At 34.0% G+C, this 26,344-nt stretch overlaps 1 protein-coding gene across 11 annotated transcripts in view; it reads left to right on the forward strand.

Moving 5' to 3' along the window:
• RAPGEF2 (Rap guanine nucleotide exchange factor 2) overlaps positions 1-26,344 on the forward strand; it is a 245,429-nt gene that overhangs the window by 129,879 nt on the left and 89,206 nt on the right. For 6 of the 11 annotated variants that reach the window (XM_079771531.1, XM_079771536.1, XM_079771535.1 and 3 more), the window contains 3 exons: positions 20-95; positions 2,173-2,340; positions 4,705-4,722. In XM_079771531.1, coding sequence (XP_079627657.1) covers positions 20-95; positions 2,173-2,340; positions 4,705-4,722 — 262 coding nt within the window. Of the gene's footprint in view, positions 1-19; positions 96-2,172; positions 2,341-4,704; positions 4,723-22,419; positions 24,302-24,329; positions 25,224-26,344 lie in introns of those variants that run through there. The other 5 variants (XM_079771540.1, XM_079771541.1, XM_079771532.1 and 2 more) reach the window with 3 other exon arrangements.

Raw genomic sequence — 26,344 nt, forward strand, 5'->3', positions numbered from 1 at the left:
TTTTTATTTTATTTTCTAGTTTTGGCAAGCGTTCTGCAGGAAGCTTTAGGCGTGGCTGTGAATGCATTGTTTTAGAGCCTTCTGAAATGATCGTGGTAAGAATATTCTTCTGAAGACATTCTTTCCCCCTTTAAAAAGTTATACAATTAAATTACTTTCACAAACTACTTATAATAGTGTATTACATACTTTATAAGTGTGGATATATTTATTGTATAACTTTTATTATAAGTTTGAGTTCATAATCATAATTATTTACAGGATTCGATTAAATGAAAAAGATAGAAAATTTAAAGGGCATAAGTGCCTAAATGTTTGCTGATTGAACTTTGTAGATCAATCTATGATAATACCATGTAATTAAGATTTGGAGAGAATCTCTTTGAATTACAGGATTTTAGCTCTCCAAATATTGTTCAAAATGAGTGAGATACTTACCAGTAAAATGAATCACAGTGATATGTATTCAGACAACAATTACCATAAGGAAATCACTTCAATTTTTTAAACTAATTAAAATAAAAATGGGGTACTAGTTTGCTGGTTAAGCAGTCTGTCAAAATCTTAATCTCTCATTAGCCGAACTGTGTGATTTAAAAACTATATTTAGATAAGTCATATACATAATAATAATGCTAAATAGATATTAGTAATGTTTTTTAAAAATATTTTTTATTGATTTCTTAGAGAGAGCAAGGAAGAGGGGGAGAGGGAGAAACATCGATGTGAGAGCAGAACATTGATTGGCTGCCTCTTGCACACCCCCTACCAGGGATTGAGCCTGCAACCCAGGCATGTGCCTTGACCAGGAATCGAACCAGCAACCTTGTGGTGAATGGGACAACACCCAACCAACTGAACTGCGCTGGCCAGGGCAGCAACATTTTTTGATGCTTTATAAAACACCTGTCACATTCGTCCTTAATATATAAAAGTGATTGTAAAGTAGCTTACTATGTATCCCTTTTTTTAAAAAATCAGCAACTAAAATAGAATGATGGCAGGAATTCCCAGTGTAGACATTCAGTTGATGTGATAATCCAGTTATTCCTCATCCAGCATCCTTCACCAGGAAAACCTAGTAATATAGGTTATTTTGGAAGTTTTTAATTCACATTTAATAAAGTATTTGGTAGACTACCACTCTATTTAGAGATAACAATAGGGTTTTCCCCTACAATGCAGGAAAATTCCATCAGAAATGAGAACTTCCTTGTCAAAGCTAGCGAACACTTTTGGTAAAATTTCACAAAATTTACTCTTAAGTGAGGAAGTGGCATGGTGGTGACTAAAGATTTAGGATCGAAAAAAATGTAGGCCGATAAATAGAACCTTGCTGAAACAGATCTTTAAAAGGTTTTAGATACTTCCTAGAAATTTTGACCTCCATTAGTGCTATTTTGGGGTTTCTCTGAAGGCTTTTTGATCTTCAGCATTTCCTTTAGAATTTTATACTTTCTGATAGTATACAAACTACCGGGTTGCCAGTGTGAGAATAGTTTTAGCATTGAAATATGCCTCTAGTATATTGAGTAACCACATTTTGTTATATCAGTATGATGAGGATTAACTTAATGTAGCATATTCTCTATTAGTCCATTCACCAGAGTTTCTGAAATGTTTGAAATGAGGATTTTTTTTTAAACAACACTATATAAAAAAAAGAAACTGAATCCACAGAATGAGAGTAGGAAGAGGAACCCTTAGGGAATCTACCAAAGCCATTCTGCTAGCAGTTCTATTTCAGTCATTTTGGATTTGGGGGTTTTTACAGATTTACTCATATCCATCAGCGTTTTTGTGCTTTAGTTGACAATGGGGCAGTTGCTTTCATAATGTGTGGTAATATATCCTGTGGTTCTTTCACTACTAGATCAGTACAAAGACTAACTGAAAATATCTTTCCTTTTCAAAGTACAGGAAATTCAAGAATTGCCCATGTTGTCCCTAAGTGGAACTGAAAATGCCTCTTTGTAAAAGAAAAGTTACTCAAAACCAATCCGTTCCAGAGAAGTTCCAAAACACTTAAGAATCTGTTTAGATAGTTTGGCTACAAATATCTTTGCAAAATGAATGAATGTGGACTATTTGTACGTTTTATTCTACATATAATCTTGATTTAGAATATCATGTTTGAAGAAATGAAATTTTTTGGGCTTTTTTTCCCTTCAGGTGGACTATATGGATGAAAATGAAGAATATTTTCAGCGTCAAGCTTCTCATCGACAGTCTCGAAGGAGATTTAGAAAGATTAACCAGAAAGGTGAAAGACAAACAATTATTGACACTGTGGATCCTTATCCTGTGGGCAAACCACCGTTGCCTAGAGGCTATCATACGGTAAGTCACACATGTATGATATATTTATTTATCTTTCGTTTTTTGTTTGGAGTGTTGTACAAAGACAAAACTTTTAATTTTCTATTTAAACTTCCTATTTTTGATGAATAATTCTATACTTAAATTGCAGTTTTTGCTGGAAACACACATAATGTGAATAGTTTTAAAGAGCATTGAAATAAGACATCAAAAGACATTGTTTAGCCTTTTTATTGCTTAAAATGTTCTCTGAAGATCAGTTTTGTGATCAGCATGTATAATTGTGACTGGGATATTTTAAGTTCTTATCTTAATCTAAAATTTTAGCCATCCCACATCTTAATGACCGCTATCATAGCTTTTTTTAATTCAAAAAGTAGCTATATAAAGATGGTCTGAAGTATTTCTAATAGGTTCAAAGATCCTCTTAAATGCTTGATTATCATTTATTTATAAATATTTGATAAGGAAGCTATTTTTTGTTTGAGAAAACCAAGACACAGATGAGTGGTTTGTACTAGACCACAATAGAGGCAATTTTAGAACCTTTTTTATTTTATTTTTTTTTGCCTGGCTGTACTATGCCATATTTCTCCTGATAGCCAATCTAAAATATTTGCAAATATACTTAAGGATTTATATTTTCAAAAAGAAAGTAGCTTGAATTCTTATATATGTCATAATATGGCCAAAGATGTGTTATCTATATATGTAATGCCATTAAATGAATAGTCATTTATATTAATTTTAAAATAAGAATATGAAAAAAATAAAAATAGATAATTGACAACATTACATTTCACCTTTTTCTAACCTGTCTTTTTCTTTCTTTTTACAAAAAACTATAAGTGCAAAAGGTGTGGGAAAATGTATTTAGACAAAATTATGTATTTAATTTTTAGTAACTTTAAGTGATATATTTTAAACCCACACTTCATATGTTCTGTTTGTGAGAGCTCTTTGTATTTGAATATTTAAGCACTTTTGATCACCAGCTACCCTCCTACTTCTCTCACTACCCATGTACTATTTTAATTTAACATGAATTTTAGAGTTGAATCCTTTCATTGAGCTCATTTGGGTTGCTTTTTGCTCATCATAAAGACAGCTTTGTTTATTGAAGAGACTTGGTATATTAAAAAAAAATTATAAAAGGTTTTTTGTTTCCATTGTCTATAAAAGAAGGTAGTATTTTTAGTGTTGATGGAACATCATGGAAGAAGGAAATATAGATTAAAAATAGTTGTACATATTAATAGTATAATATATTTTAGCCATGTACTAATATTAATCTTATTCTTTCTGCTTTAGAATTATTTTTCCATATCAGATTCCATACTAAGATAGTTAGTGGGAGTATCAATTAATTAAAATTTAGTGTTAAACCTGATTGGTTTAAAAATTTTTAAGTATGTTTTTATTGATTTTAGAGGGATTAGAGAGAGAGGAAGGGAGAGAGAAAACATCGATGAGAAAGAAACATCGGTCAGCTGCCTCCTGCACGCCCCTTACTGGGAATAGAGCCGGAAACCCAGGCATGTGCCCAGACCGAGAATCAAACTGGTGACCTCTTGGTGCTTAGGATGATGCTCAATCCACTGAGCCACACCAGCAGGGCCTGATTCAATCACTTTCCCTTTATCACTGCCCTTTTTTCAACTAATTTTTAAAAATATGTAGTGTTGTGTGTGTTTTTATTACAAGATTAATTTTTTAAAGTTATTTTGATTTAAAAAATGTTGTACCTGGTCAACAGGTACTTTTGTTAGAGAAAATTCGTACTAGGATGAAACATTTAACTTGATTGCTAATGGATCATGTACTTGTTTACTAATATGTGAAATGTTGCTATTAATTTTACTAAATGAGTTCAGATGGGCCACAACATGGCTTTAATTGAAAATATTGGACCCTGTTTTGTGTGTGTGTGTGTGTGTGTGTGTGCAAATTGTGTTTTAATTATATAATATTCATTGATTTACCGAATATATTTTAATTTAAGGAAACAATTTTGTATATATGATACCACAAAATAAAAAGAATAAAGTAAAAATAATTATTCTTTATTAGCTCTAAGTCATATTTACTTATTCTTAACAGAAATATTTCTCTCTGAAAGAAGCCTGGTAGGGTAGGACTGAGGGTGCAAAGTTTATTTAAAGGATGCATGATCATACTTCACAGGTGGTTTTAAATGATTGCAAGTGCATTTCAAGTGCATGGCTGAAGAACAGAGAGGATGTTATACATATAGCCAATTCTATATGGTCATTCTTAACCTAATATTAACATTATCTTCATTTTGGCAGATGTACTATAGCATGTCTGATAATGTTCATCTTTTCCTTTCCTCCTCTATGGCACTCATTTCATTTTGGCTCAAAGGAATGCACTAAATCTCAGGTATTGTAATTTGTGTGTGGTCTCCTAACACTAACCTAATTTTATTTGTAAATTTGCACTGTAAATAATGAGTTTATAATATTGATATGTTTTGCTTAGTCTCATTTGTATTTTCCCCTGAATTAGTAAAATCTCTTAAAAATCTGAAACTACCAGTGGCTTAGGTGATGGCACAGGCTGCATTATTTGTGCAGATCTGGGGATGAATTGCCCACTTTCTTTGAAGGAAGAATAAAAGTACACCCTACTTATTTTTAAGAATGAGTGAGGCACTGTTCTTCACCAATCCTCTTTACAAATAAAAACGTGAAAAGAGAAAGACAGACAGACATAATAGACGTTTATTTGCTTTTTGTGTGAAAGCTTAGGTAAAATTTCCTTAGAAATTTTATTTTAAATGTTATAAATGAAAGCTTTAAATTTTGGGAATCTCAATGTGAGAGCATTTTGAGAGACCACTGGTAAAATGACAGAATAAAGGCTGAGTCAAAAGGGAAATAAGAATTAAAAATTGCTTATGTTTTCTTACTTACACTTTATTTTTAACCAGATTTCATGCTTTTATTTCATTCTATATTTTAATCAAGAGGCCTATAATAATACCTTTGCTCATTTTCATGCCAGTACATGACTAATTTATGATTTTCAGTGATACTCTTTTGAAATTATGGGTCAAATTTTGGGTTTATCAGGAAATTTGGAATCAAGGAATTAAAAATGATTTATCTCTGGAAACTAATTGATTTAAGGAACTAGTAAAATTTTATGGTTGAGGTTTCTTAATACACAGGGAAAAGGTTGTAAATAATATAATTCACATTAGAAGTCTATCATCAATATAATATCTTTGGCTATTATTATAACCTTGCCTGATAGCATGAAATATTTATATAATTTTTAAAATTAAAATGAGGCAATTATTTTATGTTCCATACAAAAAAATACATACATATTAAAATGCCACAGGAAGCATGATTGCTATATTATATTTTAGAAGCACTGCTAATTTTAAAAGGATGTGGTAAATCCAAAAAGAATTGATAAAATTTTAAAATTTTGTATAAAAAATTTTAAAAATACACCAGTGTTTTGAGCTTTTACATGGTAAAGGTATACTTTAAAAAATATATATAACAACATTTTAAAAGATATATCAGTGTGTAATTAATCCTCCTTTTTTTAATGTGAAAAATTATCAGTCTAATTCCTATTGAGAACTAGGAATTGAATTAAAATGTGCACTGAATTTTGATGTATACTTTACGTACACTTTAAAAAATTTGACTTGTTGCAGTAGTTTAAAACAGATTATAATAATTTGATTCAGAAACATGAATACCCATGTAGTCCATGTATAGTGTTATCAGGACATTTTTTTCAAGGCAAGTGTGTGAGGTTTGCCGAAAGAAAAAATATTTTAAAATGCAGTGAGAAGAGAAGATTGGAGATGGCTTTTATTAGCATTTCCTTACATTTTGATTATATTCTTAACTAATTTTGGCAACAACATGGTCATAATTGAAAATATTGGATCCTGTTTTTTGAAGGTGCATCTGAGGCTGTATTTAAGACAGCCAGAAAATGGGATGTGGCATGAATTGTCAGTCTTTGAGTGAGTAAAGATGTAGAGGCAAGTGGTAGGTAGGTTCCTGGAAGAGGCTGGAAGATTTGGAGATTGACAGGGCTTCGGACAGGTTTACCTTGTCTCCAGGTTTAGAATAGGGTGGGTGGCGGGGGGGTAAGTTTTTTTATTTTACCCATAATGAAGGCCCTCTCTGCATTCATGGGTAATTGATTCTCTAAGTTTATGTGGGAAGGGAAGTCTGAGTTCCATGTAAAAATGGACAGGAGAGGTGGTAGGACTTAAGGGGAAGAAGGACTGGAGTCATGGAGAAGCCGGTACATGCCTGTTCTGTCATCTTTTTTATTTTTCCTTTATTTTAATGAAAAAAACAGCTCTACCATCTTCTGAGTTTGGAAAGAGCAAAAATGATACAGCGATATTAGGCTGAAGGCTGAAGAAAAGTTGTCCTGGCTACACTGTGGAGGTTATGTACCAATGGACATTTCAAACATTTTCAGCCTTTTTAAGGCTGGTTGCATAATTAAAATGCTCTTCACACTTGGAAGTTATGATTGACTTTTCACTCCCACTCCTACTCCCCCAGAAAAGTGAGGCTCTGTCCATTGTGTACAAATTTGAACTATGAAGATTTGAACACAGTGTAACAAAATTTTAATTTTTGAAATAATCAAAACCCCTTGGGCCATCATATAAAAAGATATGTCCCACACATTTTATTTGTAGTCCTTTACTACAATATGAATATATACTTCAGAGTACTGTTTAATAATTATGTATTGAGTCTTTTAGTAGATTAGGCTTAGTTTAAAGTTCTTAGTACAGGTGTACAAAAGTAACAAAAATACTGTATAAAATTAATATAATGTAAGTTGTATTAAATGTAATATTACAATATTATTTGAATTATTTATTATTATAGTCAGTGATAATACAATATTTATAAAATGTGGCAATCCATGTAATATGATTGATTCTTATATGAGGCTTATGAAAATAAGTCCCAGTTTTTATAAGGTTATTCTTTATAATAATTTAAGACAAGTCCTTTTTCTTATCACCTTTATATAGTTATTCCTAGATTATATCTTATTGATCTTTGAAGTCGTCTTTTTTTTTTTAAGAGGTAGATTTAAGTTGGTTTCATCCTCAGTTAAGGACTTCTTGATAGTTTTGATTAGTTTAAAAAATTGTTTAGTTATTGAAACATGAAAAATTACAGTGTAATTATACACTTTTACTTGAAACTAAACTTTTTGACTTTTGCTATTGTTTTTGAATTAGAAATAGGTAATAACTATACTCATATCATGACTTTGCTTTGCCACTTATTATTTATTTGATTTTTACTGAGGTCTTGGTTCAGTCTAATTTGCTTTTTAACAGAAAGAGAATGTGCTTTGCATAATATATCAATGACTTGTATATCTACTAAATTTCTTGAATATTAAGGTCATAGAATTTTAATTTATAACAATCGATTTATATCCACCTGACTAATTTATTCATGTGATATTTTAAAACCTGTTTATATGCATATACAGAAATTATTCAAATATAGACAGTCTATTAATTTCAGTACTTTGATTCTTCTTTAAATTTATCTATTTCTTAATTGAACCTAAACCTTTGTCTTAAATATTGTCATCGATGCCTGTTTGCGAAATATAACAGGATGGAGTTAAAGAAAATTTGTGTGTTCTATTTCTTACAGAGAGGAAAACTTAGTTAGTATTTTCACTTACATTTTTTGTTCATTTAACAAATATTTATTGAATACCTACCTTGTTTTAGGTCTGTGCCATAAAGGGTCTCTGGGGCTATAAAGGTTGACAGGACACACAGAATCTTGCTCTTAGTGACTTTATAATCTCACAGGGAATACAGACAAGTAGAATATAGGGAACTACATTATCAGATACAGGGAACTCTAGGTACTTAGGGGCACATAGACAGGGTGCCTTGAGGAATCAGGCATGGTTTGAATGGCTTTAATATTTTGGCTCAAAGAAAAATATTTTTAATCCAAAAAGCCCAATAGAAATGTGCAGACTGAGTCAGGGAATGAAAAATGGAAAGGAGTGTGTGTGCAGAGTGTTAGAGAAGAGTGACATACACACACTCACACACACCAAAAAAAAAAAAAATCACAAATTTTGTTAGATACTATTTATCATATTCGTGCCTGATGTTTTATTTGCATAAGAGAGTTTTTTTAAAGAGGAGTGCCCAAAGTATCCTTTGCTTTTTCACGCTCATTATTAGCAGGTTTCCTGGTTCCTCTTCACTTTAGATCATGTTGCATTTTAAAATCCTGCAGAAAGCTCCCTGTGGAAAGGTCTTTGAACAATAGGTGGACATAACAATCCTGTGCCATATGTGCTGCAATTTCTGGCAAAATGCAGCGTGTTAACACTGCTGCCGTGGTCTCTATCTCCTGGCTTTGGAGGGGGGGCTGTTTCTCTTCCTTGCAGTCATAATCAGGTATTTATGCTGATTTAATTTACACAGATTGGAAAATTACAATATAGAGGATGTATAGAAATTGAAATGTAAATCAGGAAACAGTTTAAAGAATAAAACGATTTCTCTCGCTCTATTAACAACATGCATTGCAAATTCATGCAAGGCAGTTGAGAATAGTATGCACTGTGCTGTTTACCCAAGTTTCAGCTTCTGTTAGAGGATGTCTATTTTTATGTATTACATCATCTCTGCTGCAGAACTACCGTGCCCACTGGGATTTACTGTTCTTTCATTCCCTTTTGAAAGAAAGCTTGTATTGATGTCATAATTGGACCCATCTTTTGGTTGCACTTGGAAATTGAAAGTAATAAGGGTGGGTGTTGTGTAGCAAGTCATGCAATATTTCAAGCAATTTATTTGTCAAAAAGATCACTGCCACTTTGTCCTGCCTCTAATTATGAGCACTGGTGGCTCTCTGTGCCTGTATACGTCTTAAATATACTTGGCTAAAAATTTAGCAAAGATCCTTTTCATCTTCGACTGTTTCATTTCTTATCATGTGATTTATGTTTGGTCATGAGATTTATCAGTGCTCTTTGCTGATTTGAAAAATGTCTCTTTTCTTTGGAAAAATCTACTTCGATACTAAGACCTACTTGCTGCCAGTGCTGAATTGATCTTTTTTATGATTTAAGTTATCAGTTGTATTGAGTGTCTAGAAATGTTCTCTTTTGATTTTGAATCCAGTGTTAAAACATTAACTTGCAATTCTTTTCTGTTAGCTAGAAGATATTGTTGGCCTGTGAAAGAAGCTCTAGCCTTTTATTCAGTATGTAGGTGTTAGGTTTAAATTACTTGCGAAAGGAAATTTTAATTATTTAAATTAAAATAATTTCAAAATGCCTACTATATGTTACACATATTTGTGTACATAAAATTTCCCCCTTATTTTCTCAAGAAATTAGTCATTATCCATATTTCAGTAGTAAATATTTTTCCTTTTTTTTAAAAAAAAACACCTAATTAGGAACCAGTCCATACTTGAAAAAAAAATAGCTTTATTGAGTTACAGTTCAGCTATTTAAAGTGCATAATCAATTATTTTTTTATTTTTTTGGTAAAAAATATAGCATTAAATGTACCATCTTAACTGTTTCTAAGTTTACAGTTCAGGATTGTAAAGACCATCAGTAGTAAACTTTTGACTGACTTGAATACAGTGATTCACAGATATGCCTAGCATCCCATGTGATTGTTTAGGTCAGACATAGGCTGAAAAATAACTTTAAGATATTTTGGGGGGAAATAATTGTACAATCTATTGGAAAACAAAAAGCCTTGCCAAATAATGGCTTATATTAAAGCAAGTTCTTATGGACTTAGTATGGGATCAGGTGGCTTTTTAAAAAAAAATTTAATTTTCCTTTTCCCCTTTTAAGTGGAATGATCATAGGGATAGTTGAATGTAATGTGGTATTTGGAACTACTAGTCTGGAGGAGAAATGATGTGGTAGTGGAGTGGGCCAGATCTGAAATGTGAATTATTGGTTGAGATAAATTTTGGGGGGCAGGGTAAGTCAGAAGGGAAGAAATTGAGGATGAAAAAGAAAATAATTCACATTGTCTTGGTTTTTTTACTCAGATGTCTATGAGACTAGCAATAATATTTGGTCACCTGTGGTTTTGGAGTAACCTAGAAGGCATTTGGTAGTGTTAGACAATAAAGTTAAAATCTCAAATTGTAACATTTTTCTTTCACTAATTATTAGTATACTTTTTACTTTCCATCCATTTCTTTATATGTATTTTTATGAACCTTATAAAAGCTGTATTTTTATGAACCTTATAAAAGTTGTTTGAATCATCAGGAATTTTGGAATACTCAGAAAACTTTTAGAAAAAGATCATGTTGCCATTTGCTAATTTGTGAAATAAGCATATATATCCTCAGCCAAATGGATGTAGGGAATACTTGGGTATCATTGATATTCTTGATGGTATTGATGCCCTTGACAATCGGCATTATTGATGAGCACTTGATACCTTCAGTCTTTTTTTCTCCTTGGGACAAATGTTTGCCTGACTTTTGGTCAGTCTAACTTTAGTTAGACTGGAACAGTGTGAACAGTTAACATTCTGCAAGTGGATTAAGTCTTTAGAGGGTTCAGCTGAAGTAGTATTTTATGTAAATATAGGACTTTGTCTTAATGGAATCTAAATATAACTGAGGATTCTTTAAAAGAGCTAAGCCCTGGCCAGGTGGTTCAGTTGGTTGGAGCATCGTTCTGTCCACCAAAAAAGTTTGGGGGTTCAATTCCCAGTCAGGACACATACCTAGGTTGCAGGTTTGATCCCAGTTGGGCTGTGTAAGGGAGGCAACTGATCAATGTTTATCTCTCACCTCTCTCTCTGTCTCTCTCTCTCTCAAACTTAATAAAAAAACAAACATATCTTCAGGTGAGGGTTTAAAAAAATGAACTAAGAGGCTGATTATTTTCCTAGTTCATCTCTTAGAACACCAGTTGTCAAACTTTTTTTTTCCTCTCAGAACTCCTTAAAACTTTTTGAAGACCCCAACAAACTTCTGTTTATGTGAGTTATCTATATCAGTATTTGCCATATTAGAAATTAAAACTGAAAAATAAAAAATACATATTAATTAAAAATAATAAACCCAGTATACATTAATATAAGGGTTTTAATGGAAATGACTATTTTATAAAACAAAAATTATAAGAAGAGTGGTATTGTTTTATACTTGGCAAATCCTATCTAATAAAGAGGGAATATGCTAATTGATCCTCACGCTGTCGCAAAGATGGTGACACCCACAGCCAATAAGGAGGGAATATGCTAATTGACTGTCCTGCCCTCAAAGATGGTGGCGCTCACAGTGAATAAGGCTGTGACTCAGGTAACCAGGGCTGGCCAAGGCTTGCACTGCCGGCAGTGGCAGCAGCAGAGGTGTGATGGGGCGTCGCCTTCCCCTGATCACTGGGTGGACTCCCGCCCCTGAGGGCTTCTGGACTGTGAGAGGGCTGGGCTGAGAGACCCTCCCCCCCTCCAGTGCATGAATTTTCATGCACCGGGCCTCTAGTATATTTAATATTTGGCTTAATAGAAGACAGTTGGATTCTCATATCTACTTCTACTTCAATCTGTTATGATATGCTCTTCTGGTTGAAGTATGTAAGGTATATGAAGAAAATCTGGCCGCCCACAGGTAGTTGGAAAAAGGAGAAGTATTTTAACAGTTTTTCAAGTAATATTACTAATATACTATACCAAAAGTTGACAAGTCACAGTTTCTTAAAGGTCTGCTTGCAATGAGGAACATATAACTATGTCAGTGAAGTTTTCTTACTTTCTTTTATTAAAAATCATTAGTTTTACATGTTGAATGACTTTACTCCATGCATGATTTGGAAATATCATGCATTGCTCACTGAGTTAAGCAGTCTTCCAAATTTTGGCATCTTATACAACATTAAAAAAAAATCACATTTGATAAGTCACTACCAGTCTTATTAAGAGGCCTTAATTTTGGGGAAGCTGTCAAGGTCATGGTGTTCCAAAAGTCTAATTTTTACTTGAAATCTGAAATTTTATCATTGACAGAGTACTATCAGCTGTTTTCCTTGCAGTGACAAGCTCAACTTGTTCATTTTCAAGAAAATACCTGCCAAATACCCAAGTCTGAATAACATCATTTGTCCATTATTTGTTCCTTCGAGTAAAAATAGTGTTCCATGAAAAAACAAGCGCAGGGGTCCTTCTGAGCGCAGGGCCCTGTGTGGCTACATAAAGCACAGGCCTGTGGCATTGGCCCTGACTTGGTTTTCCTGTCTTATTTCTCTCCTTACTTCCATTTTCTTCTTGATGCTTAATTCCCTTTTAGGTTCTAGAAGAAAATGGAAAGTTCCCAAGCTAACTTGGGATGGAATCAGAAGAAATTGAAAATGCTTTACATTAAATAATTGTGTTTTAAGTATATTAATTGTATGGGATGCTTACCAACAATCCATGGTTGTAGTTACAGTAGTGAGCTTCCAAGATTTTTTTACTTAATTGATTTAGTATTTCTCATTTAGAGCATTTTTCTCTTCAGGAATTTTCTTTTTGAAGTCCCTTTCTGGCCACCCCCTCCCCCCCCGCCCCCCAAAAAAGTTGTCTATCTCCCCTTCCCTGTTAAGATAATTAGCCATTATGCAGAATTTTAAAATATTTAAAAATTATATATGCAAATGCTTGGTATGAAAGTATGCTACTATCAGACTGGAAATGTCCCTGCTCCCCAAATTTGAAATGGTGTGTTTCTCTTGATGAAAGAGAAATGTCCACATGAATATTCTTCGGGGTTAGTGATCACTGTAGCTTCCTGCATTATTTTTAAGAGAAATTTCTGCGTTAAATAATTGTCTAATTTTCTCCCCTACTATATTTTTACCTCTATTGTAAATACCATGCTTCCTAGTTGTTTGCATATGATATTAATATCTTATTAGTTTTGGTCTTTGTCTTTTATCTTAAAAGTTCATTGGATTGAATGGTCCGTATATTTTTAAATTTTGGTCCAACAGATTATTATTTTGCTTTATGTCCTTGAAATAACATTTATTTTCTACAAAATACAAGCCATCAAGAAAAATGGATTTTGTTACACATTTGCTCTGAGGTAATCTTTTAGTAATTATTTCACATGGTGAACAATACATTTGCTTATGTCATACACACTGTTGAACTCACCAGGGTGGTTTCTGAAGTTCATCCCTGATTCCTTTTTTCTGTACTATCCATCTCAGTCTTGGGGTCAAGTGTAGAATGAATGAGTGAATGCCTTATTCTGTTTAGTGCTTCATTATAGGCTTATGGTTGTGTGTTAATCCTGTGAATTGCTACTTTATGGCACAACCAGGAGATATAATCTTCCATGAATATGACCCATCTGACCACTTGTGAGCAATTCTAACAATTGTAATTGTTGGATATATAATTAAATATTCTAGTAGTATCTTTTAAAATATCAGCATGGTAGTAATTAAAAATTTCTAAGTGCAATTAAAATATAAATAGGTAAATATTCTGTTTGCATTTTTTACAGCTTTTAAGGAGAGGGACAACTTAGATGTATGGGTTGAGCTTTGTTTATTCATTTATTTATAAGGAAGACTGAACGTTGTCATCTTAAGCTCATGTGGTCCTATTGATAGGCTGGCTTCTTTTTCAAGAGAACATTTAAAGAATTTCTGTGGCATCTAAAATATTTTCTATTTTGAGACAATCTTCTAATTCCAGGCAAATTTACTTGGAAGCATTTCCTGTCTGGAAAATATTTAATTATATCAGAGGGGCAGTCAGAATTCTGTTCCTGGTGGCGAACGTTGATTGCCACTTCCATTTATAAATTCTGTCATTTTCTTTTAGGATGAACATTCTTGAACCATCATGAAAACTTATATGTTTTGATATCTATTTGGAGACATTAGGTGTTTTGTTTTTTTAAGTATTAGATTTTAATAATGGAAACATGTTTGTTAAAAATTAAATTTCTGAAGAGTCAATAGAGTCTTTGAAAGCTGACAGTATATTGTATGCCAATCTATACATTTTGTGAGCATATAATAGATGCTCAGCAGTATCTAGATTATATGTTGATGTCTTTGGATCAAACTCTCAGAATTGGCATTAGTTTATATTTCTATGAATGGCATTATAGATCCATCTGCATTAACAGTTCTATACAAGCATATTGGCACAAGAATATCAATACCAGACATCTGTAGAACATTAACTAATGGTTTGCCCAAACCTTGAATGCAACTGCCTTTTTAGAGTATCTTAGAAGAATAGAATTGATCCTTATTGAATGCTTATGATATATACCAGTCAGCTAGGTGTTTTCTCATATGTTTTGTCAATTAAACTTCCCTGCAGTTCTAAACTCTAGGTAATGGTATCTCTATTATTAGGAGGTAAGAATGCTAAGGTCAAAAAGATGAACTAACATGTTCAATTTTCATGGTTACTCAGGTAGAGTCAAACATGGACATAGGTCTTTTCACATTCCTGATACATAAAATTATTTTAGATGCCTACTATTTAAGAACCTTGAAAAGAAATAGAATAGAGCATAGTCTGTCCAATATGAAGAATAATTACTGAGTTCATTTGCAATTATGGTAGGCTTTGTTTGATTAATCAATTTTTTGTTGCAATTAAGTGTTTTTCCATTTTGAACGATGTATCTCTCGTTAATCAAGCCCAGAAATTTTTTCATTTTAACCTTTCTAGTTTTATTCCTATACAGACATAGGTTTTCACTGGTAAGTAGTACCATTTCATAACAAATTAGTGTGTTTTAAAAGTTAGATTCACTAATATTATAAGTAATAAAAGCCAAATCTCGCTAAAAGATCTTTTCTAAAGTATGACTTTTTAATGAACCAAAACTACTTGCAGATATCTAAAAGTAGTCATAGTTTTCAGAGGTGAAAAACCACCATCATAAAATTGCTTGCTTCTGCACCAGAAAATATTGGAAGTGTTTTGGTAATATTTAAGAATATTGAAAACATATATTAAATAATTTCAAGAGGTTTTAAAAACTCTCTATAAAATGGAATACCTAGTTATGCACAATTTTTAATAATTCAAATTATTGGTAGCATTAAGAAAATTATTTTTTACTTACCTTAAGTTTGACAAATTTGGAAAGTAAGGACGTTAAAAAGAAAACCTCTAAACTATTGTCTAATTGTCTCTATAATTTTTTCAAGAGTAAGAGCATTTTAATATTACCCTCTGACTGCCTAAGTAGGAAGACAAAAGTCTCAGCATAAAGGATAATTTCTACCAGGAAATTTTACCCCAAGATAGATTAATTTCCATTCATGTGAACTTACTTTTACTATAATTCTATATCATATTATTCCTTCTACTGCCATTTTACAAGCAGCTAATGTTTGGTAACAGCCGTGTTAGATAAGATAACTTTAAGAACTTGAAAAGATTTTAGGAATCTCCCAGCCAAACTATTTAATTAAATTTATTTTTTCCTTATAATCACTAACATTCAGTCTCTGCTTTTAAATTACAGTTGGACTGCCCTAGCCGGCTTGGCTCAGTGGATAGAGCGTCAGCCTGGGGACTGAAGGGTCCCAGGTTTGATTCCAGCCAAGGACACATACCTCGGTTGCAGGCTCCTGGCCCTGGTCCTGGGCATGTAGGAGGCAACCAATCAATGTGTCCCTCTCACATGGGTGTTTCTCTCTCTCTCCCTTCCACTCTCTCTAAATATCAATGAAAAAAATATCGTTGGGTGAGGATTAAAAAAAGAAAAATTACAGTTGGACTGATATTTGCAGGCTAGTCCTTAATATCATGTCAAAATTGTACCTGGTTGCCTGGTACAAAGTAAGGGTTTAGTAAATCATAGCAGTTATTATTTATTGTAGAAAAAGGCTAATCATGAAGAAAGTTTTCCTTATGTTTAGCTGAAACCTTTCTGTAATTTTAGTTCATGGTTCTGGATATGTTCTAAAGCAACATGAATGAATATTCATATTACATTTCATATAACTGTGCTTCAGATATTTAAAGAGATCCTACTCCATTAAGCCTTTTCTCTGGATTAAACATTCCTGCCTTTAAAAAAAAACACAACATATTTTTATTGATTTCAGAGAGAAACATCAATTGGCTGCTTCCTGCATTCCCTTTCCCCCACTGGAGATCAAGCTTGCAACCCAGGCATGTGCCGGGAATCGAACCATAACCCCCTGGTTTATAGGTCAATGCTCAACCATTGAGCCACTTCCTGACTTCTTGTAGCTTTCCTAAGCACTTTATCTTATCATTTAGGTTTCCTGCTGTTTGAATACTACAGTTACTGATTATCTCCCCTAAGTCTTGATGTCAAGGGGAGATAATGAGTAATAAAGTCTAGAACTGGTTGCTGTAACTTACATAAGGTCCTACAGGGCAGATTACAGTAGAACTCCCTGTCTTCCTTGCTATGGATATTTTAGCTGATAATGTAACTCCAGATGATATTAGAGTTTTAAAGCATTGTGCATTGGCTCATAAGGAACTTTGGCCAGTTCAGTTTTACAGGTAACTCTTCCCATCTACCTTTCCCCATGAACTGCTCCTCCAGTTTGACTTCCCCTATCCAAAACTCCTAATTTTGTCAGTAAACGAATTGGACATCATTTATGGTTACACAGTTATCCTATGTGTGTGTCCTCACCCTAAGGCTGGTATGATAATACTTGACCAGTTAGTTTTGAAAAGTTTTAAGTGCAATTACTTAGGCATTCATTCTTTGAACCATTACTGTCTGTTAATTACTAGAGATACGCATAACTTACCATTGACAGTATTAGATAAATAAAATGTTGTATGGTCCCTGCCTTCAGCTAGCTTATATTCCAGTTTGTGTTCAATATTCCTCTTTTTTGTTCAATAAAAATAGAGCAATAATTGGCCTTGGCTGGGTGGTTCAGTTGGATAGAGCATCATCTTGATACTCCCAAGGTTTTGGAATTGATCCCTGGTCAGGGTACATACAAGAACCAACCAGTGATGCATAAATAAGTGGCACAAATTGATGTTTCTCCTCCCTCCCTCCCCCACTCTCAAATCAATTAATAAATAAAAAATAGAGCCATAATTAACAATTCATTGTTTGTGCAAACATATTAATCATAAGGGGATATGTTACATGCTAAATTAGTAATAAAAATAGTAATTGCTGTTTACATTTGGAGTGTTGCCTTAAGAAATACTATGGTAAGGAGCCTATTTTGAAGCCCTTGTCCCTAGAAAAAGCAGTATGATTGGCAACTCATGTACAAGTTCTCTCCACCTCTGCAACCTTGAGCACTTCAAGATGAGGTCTGCTCTTTTCTTAAATAGGTCCTAGGAAATGATGTAAGCTTTGTTAAATGAGCTATTAAAGTCTGCTCAGTTCTTAAAAATTGTATTTTTAAAAGGCCCATTCTTTATGTTGGAATTTCTCAGACTTACAGGCTTCTTTATTTTTTTTTTCTTCACATCTTCATCTCATACAATGTTTGATTTTTTTTCTCTTTTAATATTATATATAAAAACAGAGTGGGGCAAAAGTAGATTACAGTTGGTCAAATGGAAAATAATACATTAATTAATAAATAATAACACAAAAATAAACTCTTTTTTCGCATACTGGCAACTACAAACCTACTTTGCCCCTGTATCGAGTGTATTTATTATGAATAGGTTATTGCATTATTTTTCCAACTCTGAATCAGATACAACATAAACAGTTTGTTAGAAACTTGCATTAAAGAAGAATAGTTTCAATATTTATTTGGAACATATTTTTGGAGTATTTCTGGGTGATCTTTCTTGGACTCTCAATTAGATCTAAGTGCTAATTCAAGTAACAGGTTTCCTGTACTAGTATTTCTAAAGCCAGTGTTTTAATTCAACTCAGATAATTCTTCAGTAATTATTATGTGCCAGTCTTTCATTTTATTTAATAATTAAGTTATTTTTTAACAATGTACCTGAATTACCATTTTATTTGGTCAAAATAGAAAAAACTAAAACTTTAGCCGGATTTCTTCTATGATTGCTTTGGATGGATATGTGTGGAAGACCTGTCAGAATTGCACCCAAGGTTGGAATACATTATGTGAATATAGGATTGAATTACACATATAAAGAATTTGTCAGATAAGCAACTTTTTTTTTTTTTAGAAAAAATTATAATACTAATGGGATATTTCGTTTAGAAAAAGAGAACTAAAACTTCTGACCAAACCTAATACAGTAACTTAATTTTGCATTTGCTTAGTGCTTAATTGGTTTGGTGTATTCATATAGAAAATAGCATTTTTTTAAATGTCATTTCTTTGGTGAACAATAAAACATTAGGAATCAAAATTGTAAAATTTTTGTTTCTGGATGTCAAGGAATAAATTGTTTCTGCCTCTCCCACAGATTTTCTCCAACCTCTATAGCTTTTCCTTTGGGATAAGGGGAAGAGGGAAGAAATCAATATATAGTGGATAAGTGAAGTAAATTATATTAGCAACCTGGAGTTCTGTTTTATATTCTTCTAAATTGCTAACTCTGTAAACTTATATACTTAATTTTCCTATGAAAGATGAATACATTACTTTATTGCTTCCCTTGGGTTTTGACCATGTTTAATTACATGTTTGCAGAGCACATTAAAATCTATGGGTAAACACTATAGATATTACAAATAAATATCATAAATAAATGAACACATTAATATTAAGTGTGATTCATTATTACTGAGAAGAATGGACCGTTTTTTTTCAAGTTCACAGTAATTAAAAATGGAATAATTTAGGTGATGAAATATGTGAATAGAATGGCATTAAATTTATCACGGAAAGGTTTTGCATTAAGCAGTTTCCCAAACTCTGTATGTAATCTCTATCTTTTGAATCATTGTTGCCGATAATTAGAAGTCATTAGTTGTTCATGAGACGGGGGCAGAAAGTTGTTACATGGCCCTTTTTCTAGCTGGGTCTATTTAATGCTACTTGCTAAATCTAGGTAGTTAACAAATGGGATAAATATAACTCATCAAATTAAGGCTATTTTAGGTAAGCGTGATTTATTTATTGTTTGTGTAAAATCTGTAATAAGGGATTCTCTTAAATCTTCAGTTTATATTTCATTTCTTAAGAAATGTGTGGCATATTATGTACAATCTGGCGTAATTGTGCTTCAGTGTACAAGGTAGTATGGATAGTAAAATTTCAGTGTTACAATCATGAGTTTTAAGATATGTAGGTTGTAGGCATGAAGCCAGGTTGTGAGAGAAATCACACCTAGTCTTAGCACAGAAAAGCATCCGTGCCTGAGGAAGTGTGATTTCCTGACTTCATCTGCCAGGTTCCCATTCGGGTAGTTTCCTCCTTGAGAGAAGTGGCACGTTTTCTCCAGAGAGAGGCAGGCAATGGGAAACCTTCCCTGGCACCCGCAGCATGGGGGTAATTTGATGTAAACGAGGAGAGGAGTTTTTGTTATTTGGGCTAAATGGGTGAAAGTTGTAGAACTTGATTATTTAGTTCTTGAGTTGCCGTTTACTTTTTTTTTATATTGTGGTAAAATATAGGTAATGTTTAAATTGGTCATTTTAACCACTTTTTAAGTGTACAATTCAGTAGTATTAAGTACATTCACATTGTGATGCAACCATTGCCACCATCATCTTCAGAATTTTTTTCATCCTCTCAAACTGGAAGTTCATTCTCATTATTATTTACCCCTCACCCCTCAGCCCCTGACAAAACCAACATTTGTTTCTCTCTATTCACTTGATGACTCTAGGTACTTCATTTAAATGGAATTGTACAGTATTTGTCCTTTTGTGACTTGATTATTTCACTCAGCATAGTGTCTTCAAGGTTGATCCATGGAGCTTGTACAGAATTTTATAACTTTTTAAGACTGAATAATATTCCATACTATGTATATACCACATTTTGTTTAAACATTCATAGATGGACATGAGGTTGCTTCTCTCTTTTGACACCATTTATTTAAAAAAAACACAACTATTTTTAGAGCAGTTTTAGGTTTATAACAAAATTGAGGGTAAGATACAGATACTTTCCATATTCCCCCACACATGCATAGCCTCCCCTAATATCAGCATCACTCACCAGAATTATATATATATATATATATATATATATATATATATATATATATATATTTTTTTTTTTTTTTTTTTTTTAAACCAAGGAAGAACCTACATTGACATTTCATAGTCACTCAAAGTCCCTGCTTTACCTTACGGTTCATTCTTGGTGTTGTACATTCTGTGGGTTTGGACAAATGTGTATGGCTATAAGTGCATCGTTATAGTATCATACAGAGTATTTTCTCTGCCCTAAAAACCCTCTGTGCTCCATCTATTTATCTCCCATCAATTGGCTTTTTTCACTTAGAGTTACGCATTTATAAGGTTTCTCTGTGCCTTTTCATGGCTTGATGACTCTATTTTTAGTGCTGAACAATATTCCATTGTCTTGATGTACCACAGTTTATCCATTAACCTACCAAAAGACCTCTTGGTAGCTTCCAAGTTTTGGCAATTATGAATAAAAGTTTATGAAATTATGAATATAAATAATGAATATAAACATTATAATTATAAATATTCATATGCAGGTTTTATGTGGACATACGCTTTTAACTCATTTGGGTAAATACCAAGGAGTATAATTGCTGGATTATATGGTGCTATGTTTAGTTTTATAAAAAACCACCACCCGCTCTTCCAATGAATGGGAGTTCCTTTTGCTCCACATCCTCACCAGCATCTGGTGTTTCAGTGTTTTGGACTTTGACCATTTTAATAGTCATATTGTGGTATCTTATTGTTGTTTTAACCATGTTTAATTACATGTTTGCAGAGCACATTGAAATCTATGGGTAAACACTATAGATATAGTAATAATAAGTGTGATTCATTATTACTGTGAAAAGATGCTGGGCATCTTTTCATATGCTTAATTACCATTCATATATTTTCTCCAATGACATATCTATTAACGTCTTTGGCCCATTTTTAAATTGTTTTTGTCTTATTGTTCAGTTTGAAGTGTTCTTTCTATATTTTTGATGAGTCCTTTATCAGAAGTGTCTTTTGCATATATTTTTTCTTAGTCTATGGCTTGTCTTCTGATTTTCTTAAAATAATCTTTCACAGATCCAGATGTCTTTAATTTTAATGAGGTCTAGCTTATCAATGATTTTTTCATGGATCCTGTCTTTGCTGTTGTATCTAAAAAGGCATTACCATACCCAAGTTCTTCTGGGGTTTTTTTTCTCCTGCTATCCCGTTATTGTGTGGATTTTATAGTTTTGCATTTTACATTTAGGTCTGTGATCCATTTTGAGTTAATTTTTGTGACAGGTATAAGGTTTGTGTCTTTTTTTTTTTTTTCTTTTGCTAGTTGATGTCTAATTGTTCCAGTACCATTTGTTGAGGAGACTATCTTTACTGTATTATATTGCCTTTTCTCCTTTGTCAAAGATCAGTGCCATTTGCTTTGAAATAATTTGTCTATTAAAGAAAAGTATTTGAAATTTTGATAGGAACTAGTTTACAAGATCAGATATGATCTTGCTAATGTCCATCCCCAGTCAGTGGAGATTTTATTCATTCAAGAAAATGTGAGTGCCTACGATATAAACCATGCTAGGTACAGGGGCTCACAAACACAGTACCAACCATCATGGAGATTAGAGTGTAGTAGGGGAAGCAGACACTACTTCTTAAATAATTTCATGATTAAATATAAAATCACAACTCTTATAAGCCCTACAGGGAAGTGATACGCAATATCTAGATAACTTTGAGGGCATTTCACCAGTATATATATATATTTTTAAAATATATTTTATTGATATTTTACAGAGAGGAAGAGAGAGGGATAGAAAGTTGGAAACATCGATGAGAGAGAATCATCGATCAGCTGCCTCTTGCACACCCCCTCCTGGGGATGTGCCCGCAACCAAGGTACATGCCCTTGACCGGAATCGAACCTGGGACCCTTGAGTCCGCAGGCCGACGCTCTATCCACTGAGCCAAACCGGTTTCGGCTCACCAGTATATTTTTAAGGGTGGAGTAGGAGTCAATCTGGAAAGGGAGGGTGAAGGAGAGCTTTAGGCAGAGAGAGGAATCAACATGTGAAAAGGTCCTCTTGCTCATTCTAGGAAGCCTGAGCAGCCCAGGTGACTTAGAGGCCGTGAGCGTGGTGTAAGTGTTGAAAACATACATCTTGCAGACCATAATAAGAGTTTTAGTCTATACTGAGAGCATGTGTTTTAATTTGAAAAAGGGTCTTAATGGATTCAATCAAAATGATAATATTTTGGTTTTTAAAAGACCCCAGGAGGTACTTTGTTAAACTGGTTGGGTGAGTGGGGTTAGAATTCAATCAAGACAGTTCAGTAAAGAAACGTTTGGAATTTTCCAGGCAAAATTAATGATTGGCATGGGATGGTAGCAGAGGTCAAAAGGAATCTAAATTTGAGACAAGGTGGAGAATTTAGTTAATGGATATTGTGATGGATTGGACATGGAGAAAGGTGGTGAGGCTAACGCCTAGATGTATAAATTGTATAACAGAACCCTGATGGTCCTTCATCTGCGGTGTGCGTGGAGTGAGGAAATGGTGGAAGTCAAAGTAGGTAATTCTTGAGAGATTTGGTTGTGAAGTGGGGAAGAGATTAGACTGTAGCCATGGGAGCATGTAGGATTCATAGAAGGTTTCTGGATTTTGTTTTGTTTTTGAGTTGAGAGATGCCTGAACATATTTAAAAGCCAGTGCAGATCATCTCTAGTTAAGGGGGAGACATTGAATATATGTGGAGAAAGAGGGAAGATGGGTAATGTTAGAAGTCTATGAAAGGGGTCTGTTGGAGATGGATGGGGAGAAAGATCCAGCATAGTGGTGTGGAGGGAATGGTTGCCTTTAAATATGAGGGGTAAAGCAGAGAGACTAAGATGGGTGCAGTGTTAGGTAGGTAGGCAAGAAACACAGATTAGCAAATCCTGATAATTCCAAAGTTGATTATTAAAGTTGCTAGATTTTTCATACCTATGTTCTATTATGTATACCATTCATAGATTTGACTGTAAGAAAGTGACCCATGCTTCAGAGTTAAAATGTCCTTATTCCTTGTCATGTTATGATGTCTTTCAAGTAACTCACATAGGTGATATGAAGAGTTTATGATATAATTAAATTAAATTGGAGCTCTTTTTTAAAAACCCCAAGTGGGTTTATTTTGATATTATTTGCAAGGCACTGTGTGTGTGTGTGTGTGTGTGTGTGTGTGTGTGTGTGTGAAAAATCACATCTTCTAAATTTATATAAAGCATATTAAATGTGCATTTTGTAAATTTTTAATAGATACTTGTTTCCTGTAGCACAGTGATACCTTAGGGTGGGGAAGAGGTCGCTCCCATTCCTTTATCTTCACCTTGGTGCAAAATCATGTTTTAGTTCAAAGCTGTTCAAGTAAGTCCTTGCTCCGTTTTCCCACCCTGTCTTCAGTGATATTATTTGGAGTCAGCAATCAATGGATTCCATCCCTCTGAGACTTTGCTTAACCTACAGCCGCTGATATAACACAGGCAAGAGCTTGTTACTTTATCTGAATTGTCCATCGCTACCTTAATGAGTGAAATGGTTAAGTAGAGGAGGGGGCGAGCCTTAAGGAATGTGCGTTCCATTTGAGCTGAATATTTCAGTGTATATAGGGAGAGGGAGGGTGAGAGAGAAATCTACTTACATCACTAGAACTGCATTGAGTGTGAGCCTTGCAGGTTAAGAGACAGACTACAGTGTCTTGCTTTCTGCAGGAAGCAGCAATGCCGTTTGTTTCCTAAGAGGAATTTTTTATTTAGGAAAGGAAGCTTTCTCTCTACCCAGGAAATGGCTTTCCTTGTGCGTTGCTATGCCAACTGCCTGCAGCCATGGTCCTCCAAAGTAAGCACAATAATGTAATTATATTGGTGTGTTGCATTCAGACTCATGATTCTCGAGATTGTGTGTGTGTGTGCATGTGCTGTGTGTGTGTTAGTGACTCTGTTGCTAGCAGTCATGCTTGTGTTGTGAGAGACAGACATCATTAAATTAAATGTCCATCAGTGTCATGCTGCTAAGATTAATTGTGCAAACTTGGTTAGTGGAGTGGGACAGAGATCACTGGTCACCACTGTCAGCATCATTAGCAGCTAGGGAGGAGGTCCCGATTCACACGCTCTGCCCTGCTTTTTCTTTCTCTCTTTTTCTCTTCTCCTTTTTTGTTGGTTGAAGGGGTTCGTCTGTGTGATTGCAAATGAAACAAGAGTATTAACAATGCTTGGCTGAATGCTAGAGACCGGTTCTCATACCACCCTGACTGCTATAATTCTGTATTAAGCCTTTTCTAGGGGAGTCTGTGTGCAGTCAGCCATTTTAGCTTTTTTTTTTTTTTTTTTTCTTCTTTCCTCCTTTTCTTTTGCCTCTCGTTCTTCAGTCTCGGAAATGATCTTCTCTGGGAAGACTGAGAGCTGTCTAAGGTTTCCTCAGCCTTGTCAGAGCCTAAGATGGTTAGAGTTCCGATGTTATAAAAATGGACACCGTGGCTCGGATTCCTTTTCTGGTCTACAAGTGTGAGGGTTTTTTTAAGCTTGCCAGTAGTGACACTTTAAGCTGCCGCATGGTTTCCTCCCCCCTCTTTTTTTTTTTTTTCCTTTTCCTTTTCTTTTTCTCCTTTCTTTTAATTTAATGCTGTAGAGGGTGACTTGCCATCCATGAGAGATTGGTACATGATGTGTAAATGCAGTTCAGCATATGTTTCTTCATTATGAAACCACTAGCAATCCCAGCTAACCATGGAGTTATGGGCCAGCAGGAGAAACACTCAGTAAGTATCGCAAACGCTGCTTGTGCTTCGGGAGCACGTCATAGAGAACTGCTTTAAAATGGGAATTATTGCTACTTCTCCTCAGGGAAAACAGGTTTTTTAGAGGGTATGATAGTCCGCTTGGAGGCGGGAGGGTAAGTTACAACTGGCTTGTTCTTCCAATTTTTGTCATGATTTAAAAAAAATATTTTTTAAAACAAGACCAACCTATTTGTTTAAAACAGAATTAGGAACATTGAGGAATATTGGACAGCTGATTTTTAGGATCAAAAACTACAGCTTGACATTTCCTCTTTAACTTAATACTCGAGTAGGTTTTTTTTCATTGAATTTAATGAGAGATCATGAAAAAGGTTATTGGGAACCGGTGTCTGTCGAAAGGAATTCACATGGAGGTTTGAATGAGGGAGGGAGAGCTTTGCTTATTGATTTGCTAATCAAATGATTGGTGGGACTCCTTTGACTTCTTAACCTGTTTTAATAGGAGATGAACACACAGAATTTTTTTTTTTTTTAACGCCACAAGTACTGCTTTTGTATAATTGATCCCATGAGTCGGCTATGCATTTGTCATGCTGGAAGCCCACAGGCAGCTACTGCTGTTGGTGAGAAGCACTTTCTATGGCTGACACCACGTCTCAGCCTCCTGTTCCAGGAATGTGAGTTCTCACGGTGCTACTTTTATGTCCGTGGTGGAAGTTCCTGCCATCATGCTCATGCATATGTTTTATATGTGTGTACATCTTTAGATCCCCAAAATGAAAGTGCATAAATTTGGGCAGCATACTAGTATATTGTAGTAGCCTAAGTATTTTTGAAATGTCTGTTTTCACACCCTAGAATCTAGGTGGCATTATATTAGGGTATAGGATTGATCTTTCACATATTCCAAAAAGGGTGAAATGTTAAACTCAAAAATGGAGATAAATCGCCGGGGCTTCAGAAACTTATAGACAGAAAGCCATGAGTTTGGGAGTATAAGATGCTTAGGTTTATGTGTATAATTTGGTCTTGTTCATCATTAGGAACACAACGATTACCTAAACCCAAGAGATTTGCAAGTGACTCCATGGGCATGATCTCACTTTTCTGATGAACCCCAGGATGTTCTTAAGTCAGTG

Source organism: Cnephaeus nilssonii (assembly GCF_951640355.1).
Source record: "Cnephaeus nilssonii genome assembly, chromosome: 5".
Lineage (NCBI taxonomy): Eukaryota > Metazoa > Chordata > Mammalia > Chiroptera > Vespertilionidae > Cnephaeus > Cnephaeus nilssonii.